The sequence below is a fragment of the Temnothorax longispinosus genome, chromosome 7, assembly GCF_030848805.1.
Source record: "Temnothorax longispinosus isolate EJ_2023e chromosome 7, Tlon_JGU_v1, whole genome shotgun sequence".
In the NCBI taxonomy this organism is placed as follows: Eukaryota; Metazoa; Arthropoda; class Insecta; order Hymenoptera; family Formicidae; genus Temnothorax; species Temnothorax longispinosus.
Window position 1 is genome coordinate 13,222,289 of NC_092364.1, and position 9,795 is coordinate 13,232,083.

The 9,795-nt window shown below is 33.5% G+C and overlaps 1 protein-coding gene across 12 annotated transcripts; it reads left to right on the forward strand.

Annotated features, from left to right (window-relative positions):
- Positions 1-850: 850 nt before the first annotated feature.
- Positions 851-7,955, forward strand: LOC139816446 (peptidoglycan-recognition protein LC-like). Of its 12 annotated transcripts, none has more exons than XM_071783943.1 (5): positions 851-1,939; positions 2,145-2,247; positions 3,954-4,576; positions 6,153-6,329; positions 6,705-7,955. In XM_071783943.1, exons 3-5 carry the CDS (start codon positions 4,258-4,260, stop codon positions 7,229-7,231), a joined length of 1,023 nt encoding a protein of 340 aa, XP_071640044.1. In that variant the 5' UTR covers positions 851-1,939; positions 2,145-2,247; positions 3,954-4,257; the 3' UTR covers positions 7,232-7,955. The 12 variants fall into 12 exon arrangements, with proteins under 12 accessions (XP_071640044.1, XP_071640042.1, XP_071640043.1 ...); XM_071783952.1 differs by having other exon boundaries at positions 1,166-1,218; positions 4,023-4,576; XM_071783941.1 differs by having other exon boundaries at positions 851-2,247; positions 3,870-4,576.
- Positions 7,956-9,795: the final 1,840 nt, after the last annotated feature.

Consider the following 9,795-nt stretch of genomic DNA (forward strand, 5'->3'; position numbering starts at 1 on the left):
TATCGCCAAATTCAATACCAACCTTTCTTAAATAATACTCTATCGATTAAAAAAAAAAATTCAACCCGATATCTCAATATTTGCAGAAATTAAAGCAACCACGGACATTTCTAAAAAAATTCAAAAATTTTTTAAAAAAGAACCCCTTTACCGATCACCGCCAAATTTAATATCAACTTTCCTTAAATGATACTCTATTAATTTAAAAAAAAATTCAGCCCGATATCTCAATATTTGCGGAAGTTAGAACAACCACAAACATCAATAAAACACTCTGAACATATTAGCATCAAAAACTCAAAAAACAATCTTTTCTTTGGTTTCTTCTACCCTTATTTCATATATAATTCTTTTAAATTTAGTTGACTAGACCCAACATTATACGCAATCAAAGGTTCATATACGAAATTTATGAAAACAAAGCTTCCTCTATGAGGAAGCAATACTATATCGAAGTAAAACATGTATTGACATCTCGGTATGTTAAATTCAATTCAATTTATATAATCTTATTGTATTTATATCTCAATCCCGATATCTCAATATTTGCGGAAGTTAGAACAACCACAAACATCAATAAAACACTCTGAACATATTAGCATCAAAAACTCAAAAAACAATCTTTTCTTTGGTTTCTTCTACCCTTATTTCATATATAATTCTTTTAAATTTAGTTGACTAGACCCAACATTATACGCAATCAAAGGTTCATATACGAAATTTATGAAAACAAAGCTTCCTCTATGAGGAAGCAATACTATATCGAAGTAAAACATGTATTGACATCTCGGTATGTTAAATTCAATTCAATTTATATAATCTTATTGTATTTATAATCTCATTGTATCTAAAAGAATATGATCATGGTTCATGCTATTAGATTTTTTCAATGACATAATCTTTTATCTTTAATTGCAAAAAATCATTAGGAATAATATAGATGTTTCGTGTACACTACTGATGTTAGAAATCCCCGGCCATAGAAATAAAAGATACAAGTCCATTTGGCTCCACGGGAAAGACTAAAAATCGTATAAAGTGACGTTATAGCACATATATGCATGCCGCAGTTATGTTTTAAGGGAAAGAGGCAAAGAGTGGGGCCACTGATTTTCCGAGCACATTCGACAAGATAACGCAACAGCAGTCTGTTCTATGTTCTGTGTCGGATTGAATGGAGGATATAATGTCGCCATTATTCGTGCTTTGATTCCATCGGTAGTTCGTCAATGAGTGCTGGACAAGCGGCTTGCGATCGCAAAATCCATTCTTTTCAGTAAAAACGAGTGTCGTGCACTTCCAAGACATATGTACATATTCTCAGATCGCATCGCTTTAAATTTACGGAAGCATTGTTTTAATACGCAGTAATGATATAGATTATAGATTGAGATGCGACCGCGGTGCGACCGCGGTGCTATCCACGTCGTATGGTATCAGCACAGGAATATGTCAGGAATCCAAGGAGTTATTATTCAAATTAAATACGGGACCTATTATGCGAAAGGGATTATTGTGCGATTCGTGCACGCCTGTTCCCGTTCTCCGTTTTTCTCTTCTTCACCTTGCATTGCTTCTCGCGAGCGAGAATGAACGCTTTCCACGATTTCACCTCCAAGGCGCGTCGTCCTTTAGCACCCGCGTAGCATCATCGTTGAAACCAGTATTTATTTGATAGTGTCAATAAAGATAACTGATAATGGCTTAATCCGACTCCACTCTTGTTCGGATTGTACTTTGTTCTCGCGGGACGGTGCATCCTCCAACTGCAGATGGTATCAACAACGTGACAAAAACCGTTAGGGCTAGATTGAATGAAGTTTTTTTCATGGTGACTACGCGAAGCGCTTTTCACGGTGATTACATCTTGTAATAGATTAATGGTGGATTTAGTGTTGACAAAGTGACCACCACCAGCACGAACGATGATTTGTGCGAGGTAATCTTGAGTATGATCGAGTCAGTCAATACTTAATTTAGCGGATAATGCGGATTGTTGATGCCGATCGGCTGGGTTGATTTGGGATATTGATCATGAGTGATGCTTCTCGATTGAGCTTGTCTTTTATTTTACCTACGAGTTCTCGATTAAAATAAAATGTACGCAAAATACGATATTATCGCGATAAACTTCGCTTTTATAGTTGATGTTGTAATTTGTCAAGATAAGGCATGATGGACTATTTATATCTGCTATGAAGATGTCATAACATGATGACATCTTCTGCTATGAATCATACCAAAATTGTAAGTAATTTTATCGCATTAAGAGTTAAACCACGACTATGATAATTTAGAAATTTGCCACTGTGGTATAGATAAGCGAGATACGATTGATCAGCCAGATTGAACGTAATAAAATATTTTAAACGGCGAAGATATAATATTGTGATGTTTAGTCCATTCTACTACAATTGATGTCCATAATTTGTTCACAAAGAAATCAATTTGTTGTAGATGTTCTGCTTCTTATGAAAGATACTCATCGTTTTCTCTTCGCCGTTCTTTTATCATATACATACTTCTATTCGAAACATATACTATTTTAACCGGCGTGAATCTCCATAATCTGTAAAAACGGAATTCAAATAATATATTATTAATACAAAGTTATACATAGAACAATAATTGTACATGGAACATTTTTGAATTGTTCGCGATGGTTTTTATTCATAAAATAACGTAAGATAAAGATGCAAGATAAAAGATACGATGCAAAAAAAGCACAGATGGCGTACGATGCTTAGTATGTGTTCGCTTTCGTAAGAATTCTTAATGACTTAAATAGTATAATTTTTAGATATAATAAAGAATTTATTCACTGAATCAGCGATACACATCCAATGTCTTTAATTTATGTATATTATTTGTATCGATTTACAATAATTAATAAATATCCGCAATATGTAAAATGCACAAGTGCGTTATACCATACCGTATGCAGCACGCATAACGTTGAAGCCTTGTTCAATTAATGGAGGAAGTTTGAATAAGATTGCCATACCAGATAATACTTGGCTTACTGAATTTTATTTTTAATCTAATATATTTATTTAAGCTTCTTATCATTGCTGTTTATATCGCAGAAATTGTTCATCCATACTAATTTTGTTAATTCGCGCATTAAAGTTTTGTTAACATAATTTTCTTGATTAAAACTTTCTATTGTTGTATGGAACAGGGACTCAACAAGCACATCCGACAGTCGTCGATTAGAAACGAACTATAAAGGTGGAAGCACATAAAATTGCAGGAGCCATAAGCAAAACGCAGAAGCCATATGCGCATGCGCTATGGTATCTGCCTGTATTCTGCCCATGGCTGTGGCTTCTGAATTTTCAATCTACATAAACTATGTTTATGTATTTTTATGTAGATTGAAAATTCAGAAGCCATGGGCAGTATGCAGACACCATAGCGCATGCGCATATGACTTCTGCATTCGTGCTCATGGCTCCTGCAATTTTATGTGCTTCCACCTTTACATTCCTCGTCGATTTTATTCAACGATACTAAAATGACCGGTTTCACCAATTAGTCAATTTTAATCATGATTCAGTATATATATCAGTTCTTTTGTAAATCTTACAAGGAAAACTCGAAAGCGTATACTAATTATTTTTATTCGAGTGCTTTAAATATATCAAACGACGATCTTTGGAAAAATCATTTTTAAGACAATTTAAAAGCCGTAGTTTTTCGCAAACTGTTAAAAAAATCCTATATTAACAATAAAAAAAGAATCACATTTCCAAATTGATTTTTCCCTCGTTATAAGTATCTGAAATGAGAGGAAAAAGAGATAAAGAATTAAATCAAACATTTAGGCCGCGGTATTCATAGTCGGTTCTTATAATCTCGAATTATAGTAGCGGTCTGATAAATTTATCTAAAGACCCTACAGCTGTTTCTCGACGAGCGTATTCTGCTGCATGCGGCGTATCGCATTTTAGGACATATAATAAAGAAGGTGAATTTTCCGCGTGGCGCATGTGTATGTGTTGACATTGACATTGCAACAGCAGCAGCAAACGCTCGACGGTAATCACTTATATAGAGTCAGGAGCACCAGGAGCACGGTGCTGTTGTGTCTGCCGAGAGTCACGCGGTCGACAGGTTTCGTGAGACTGGGCAAGGGAAACCGCGGTCGTAGCTCCGGGAAATGATAGCGTTGAAGATTCCTCTACGCATTAGATTGACGTAGACGACAACAATGAGAAAGAGGCGACGAATGTCGAAGAAAGCAATGGCTGAATCATGAATCCGTCGACCATCGTCCAGCAGCATCAAGCGGTCGCCACCACAAATGTCGATGTCGTCCTACCAAACACTGATCTGTCGATTTTCGGTGCCATCTCCGTGACGGATTCGACGGAAGTGCGTGTGGGTAACGAGACCATCTACAATGGGCCGATTACCATAAACCAATTTGTTTACACGAATCCTACTCCGAATCAGGATGCGATTGAACTTGACGTTATCAACGCCTCCGACAATATCTCGGATTTGTCGACGAGTCAGGACAACGAAATTCCAAATGAATCAATTTTTCCACAAAATACTGAATTAAATAAAGGTAATAGTCAATCGTGCGATGCAATAGATTGTTTAGGCCCGTTTTTTTAATTTTTCTATACTTAATTCTTTCTTTCCGTAAGTACACTGCAGGTATGTTTAAGCACAAAATCGCCGGATAATTAAAAAGGACAGATTTCTCATATAAGTTTCTGGATTACAGAATGACAACAGGATAAAGTTTTATATAAGAAATTATAAATCGCGACTCACTAAATTGAATTATAATTGTAAATATGCTAAATATGTTATAAACTGTTATAAATGTCATCGCAACGACACATTACTCTAATATCTTTCCTCTGCATAAGAGAAAATATACTTTCAAGCTTACAATTTGAAAGCGTGTGTAATAAATATCTTGAGTATCTAAATATTATATATTAGGACGAATCAATATTCGTCCTAAAAATTTTAAATATATATATATATATATATATATATATATACACATATATATACACATATATATATTAGTAGAACGTAATGATTACTTGCGGACACTGATTTTAATCTGATAAATTCAAAGACATCATAGAATCAAAGACATCAAATTCACTTTGTATTGCTTACGTATCCAGCCAGAAATAATTAGTCGAATCGACGTCAATGTCGACGTTTGATGTCGACGCATTGATAAATACTTAGTCGATGTCAAATACTGATTATTATGTTTGTAATCTCCGATCTCATCATAATTGTTTTCATGTCAATTAAACAATTGCGAATATTTTTGTAAGATTTCTATTGTCTTTCATCTGGCTCCATATTAAGACAAAAATATATATCAGTATTCGACATCAATCATTCATCGATGAATTGACGTCGATTTGAATAATTATCTCTAGTTAGATCATAGACAAGTCTATGAGTTAGATAGTACTATTTGAGATAAGTGAAAAAGCAAATATAAAAACGGATAAGTGGAGTTTTGATATTGTCGGATAAATGTTTTAATTGTCGAATATTATAGATAAATGCGATAAGAATCAGTGATGTACGATCTTTATCTATTTTGAAGTAGCTTCGATAATTTCTTCCTTTTAGAACATGTCTTTATTTATCTGGAAGAACTTTATTTACAAACTTTGACCTAAATCAGAGCATGGATATTTTCGGAAGGACAACCATTTTTTCTCTTACGTGAAAGATAATAATGTTATCAGAACTATTCAGACTGCAACAATTTTTAAAAGTAATTTTAATGATGCGTCACAAATGTCATTAACTCCTTTGACCAATGGTCTTGTCGTACTATTCCAGAATATAGATTAATATCGACGATATTCTACATTAATAATTGTTACATTTTAGTCGCGCCACAAGAATTACCTATTTTGACCTCACAGTATATACGTATTATATATGCTATTCCTGGCATAGATTGACGAGATGTTGCATGCCGCAAATTCTTTACTCGATTGTGAATAGAATAACAGAAACTAAACAAGAATTATATAATGCTTTACGTGAAAGACTTAATGTAATTATAATACTCCTTTCGTACACACGTGCCGTAATATGATAAGTAGCTCGTGAAACAACCGTTCTAATACAGCTTTTTGTAATTATTCTAGTGACGCAATGGTTCTGGACGTGGAAACGTGCGGTTTTATCGTGCGTTCTAACTTTAATACTTCTGGCTATTGTAGTGCCCATAACTGTACATTTCACTCATCATCCGGACGTATTTTCCGCACCGCTCGAACCGCCCACACCGGTCCCATCAGAAATTCCAGATTTATCGACCGAGGGTAATTGTCTATTTAAAAAATTTTTTCGTTTGCAAGCGCGACATGAAACAAACGCTACTATCTTATCACGATTGTAAACTTAAAATTTGTATCTTAATGCACTCTAATATTTGTATTTATTTCATTTCGGCTACTTAAAAGCGCATCTTTCTTGCTTTCCACGTGTCATATATATATTTCAAAACACTTTGCATTGTCATATAATATATAAGAATAATGTTCTAGATTTTAAAGCTAAAATTGGCGTATGCATCCGATTAAGATTGACACATTCGGTGTATTAAATTAAAGAGCTTTTAATTAATCTGTTTGCATGGTATATCTTGAATATTTCGTATGATATATATATGTGCTATATGTTTTCATAACTTTCAGATAATAATGGAATGGACACTTCGTTACGCTTTGTCGAGAGGGACGAATGGGATGCGGAGCCACCTTTGGAACCTCTAACAAAAATGAAGCTGCCAGTGTCATATGTAATTATTAGTCACACTGTGACAGCATTCTGTACCACGCTACCAGAGTGTGCATTCCAAGTGAGATTTGTTCAGTACACGCATTTCAAAGATAAAAGTTTTTCGGATATCGGCTATAATTTTCTCGTCGGAGGTGACGGCTTCGCATATGTTGGCAGAAATTGGGACTACGTCGGTGCCCATGCCCGCGGTTATAACAACAGAAGCATTGGCATTTCCTTCATCGGTAATTTCAGTTCAGTTGTACCGCCGAAACTACAATTACGTGCCGCGCAAAAGATCATAGAACTCGGCGTCAAAGCCGGAAAGATCGCGCCTGACTATAAACTGTTAGGTCACCGACAAGTTAGGAGTACTGAAAGTCCTGGAGATGCCTTATATAATGAAATTATAAAGTGGCCTCATTGGTCATCCAAGCCTTGACCAGATAGCTTGAAAATTTAAGGTATTGTGAATAAAATACAGTGTCTGAAAATATTTACATTTTTTTTCTTTAAATCTGTAGTTGCTACTTGTTTATGTTAGTTAGATATAATTCCAACAAATTCAGATAACAGTTAACTGAATATAAGTATCGCGGATCTACTATTTTCGTTCCGAATATAAAATCTTCTTACACTCGAATACAACGAAATATCTGACAAAAGAGGTAGTCCTTACAAATTTCGCATCAATAAATTTAATTAGATCAAGCTAATTAGTGAATAAAGGAAGGAAATGTCGTATATAAAAATATATTGTGTGGCGGAGGTATGATAATAGGCATTGTTCTGGTTGAACATTATAATAAAATTAATTGGCTGTTAAATAAATATTAGAATTGAAAATTGCTATGAAAATATATATCATGCATGATACAGGATATATATATATCAGTAAAGAATGTTAAGTGGTCCATTTTAAGTCAACCACACGCATTCACTAATGTGTCCAAACACCAGATTACTACATTCAGTAGCTTGTATAAAGAAATAAATAAGCCAACGTGACAATTATACGTTATTCTATTTTATAATATACCGGATTTATCAGTAATGTTTTAGTATCTAATTTTGGGGAACATCTTGTATGTATTACTATTTAAAAAAATGTAATTTGTTGTACATTTAATGAGCCTATAATTTGTTAAATAAAGAAACATATACGTATTCAATTCCTGTACATCTTTTTTCCACTTGTCCAACATTATTTTGTACTCATCTCACAGTGGCGCGGATGGCGATCTACATACAATAGAAAATTTTAAAAATTAAAAATGCAAGAGGAAATAAGAGAAAGAAAGAAAACAATATTGTGATAAAAGAATGAGAGGTCCAAAAAAGAGATACTGTAGAAAAAGATAGAAGAAATATTACCAGAAAGAACTCCACATTAGAAGATATGGTAAATTCTGGACAAAAAGAGGAACAAATATGATTACAGAGAAACTGAAAGGTAAGGAACAGAAAAGGACAGTTATGATTAAAAAGAAGACCTTAAAGGAGAAAAACATTGACAGTGACCTAACTTGAAAGGTAAGACAGATACAAAAAATATGCTTGGTAGCAGAAGAGGAGGTAAGGGAATTAAGCGAGAGTGAAAATCAAATATATGTAAAGATTATATAAAATATTATATAAAATACTATATAAAATACTATATAAAATATTATATCAAAGTAAAATATGTATTGACATCTCGGCATGTTAATTAAATTTATGGTCGAATTGTCACGACATTAGCCAAACGTTGTCGAATATAAAAATCGAATCTTTCTTGTTTATTTAATTATTGACGAAACAAATACATATACTTTTATGTTAAATTTAATTAAATTTATATAATCTCATTGTATCCAAAAAGAATATGGTATATTATGGTTCATTCTAGTAGATTTCTTCAAAATATGGAAAATTGTTTTAAAACATTGTCTTTCTAAATTTAATTTTAAGATATATATTTATACATATAACTAAATGTATAAGTCTGTGTCTATACATAGAAAGACCTCTACGAAATTCTTAGCTCCAAATTTTTTTTTATAATACACTGCCTCTTAATTTGAAACAAATAATCGTGACATAATTAGTGCAAAACACTAATCTTTCATCTTTAATTGCAAAAAATTATATAATAGGAATAATATAAATGTTTCGTGTATGCTATTGATGTTAAAAATCTCCGGCCATAGAAATGAAAATACAAGTCTATTCGATTCCACTAAAAGACTAAGGGCCGGTTGTTCCAACCTATTGGTAAGCTACCTGATAGTTAAATCACATGTCTATCTTTGTCTAATGTAAAGGATAAACAAAGACATACATATGATTTAACTATTAGGTAGTTTACCAACAGGCTGGAACAACCAGCCCTAAAGGCCTCCGTACAATGAAAAATATAAGGATAAATATAAGGACAAAAAAACAGATATTAGCGATTAGGGCTAAAGAATCAAGAATAAAGTTGAATGCACGATAAAAAATACAGGCAACAAAAACAGGGAATAACACAGGCAATAGATTTTTAACCTATCGGAAGCCGTGCATTAATGCTACATCAGCTTTATTCCTTTAATTTCTTATTTCTAATCGCTAATATTTGTTCCTTGTTTCTTTTATTTTTTATTATGGGGCCTTAAAAATCGTTTAAAGCAACGTTATCGCACATACATGCATGCCACAGCTACGTCGCGTCATTGATAATATTGTGATTGAAGGAAAGAGGCAAAGAGTGGGGTCACAGATTTCCGTTCACGTTCAACAAGATAAAGCTACAGCAGTCTGTTCTGTGCCGGTTTGAATAGAGATAATGCCGTCATTTCGCGTGCTTTGATTGCGTTGGTAATTTGATTATCAGTGACTGTTTAACAAGAAGCTTGCGACAAAATCTGTTAATTCTTTTCAATAAAAACGAGCGTTGCGCACTTCCGAAATAGACATATGTACAACATATTTTCGGATCGCACTGTATTTACATTCGCTTTAATATGCAGCTTGATTAGCTGATAG

What these genes read in the sequence shown, in the direction of transcription:
- LOC139816446 (XM_071783941.1), top strand. Translation starts at nt 4,258, where the DNA reads ATGAATCCGTCGACCATCGTCCAGCAGCATCAAGCGGTCGCCACCACA. An exon ending in AAATACTGAATTAAATAAAG is followed by an intron (nt 4,577 to 6,152) that starts GTAATAGTCAAT and finishes TAATTATTCTAG; the next exon opens with TGACGCAATGGTTCTGGACG. An exon ending in TCCAGATTTATCGACCGAGG is followed by an intron (nt 6,330 to 6,704) that starts GTAATTGTCTAT and finishes CATAACTTTCAG; the next exon opens with ATAATAATGGAATGGACACT.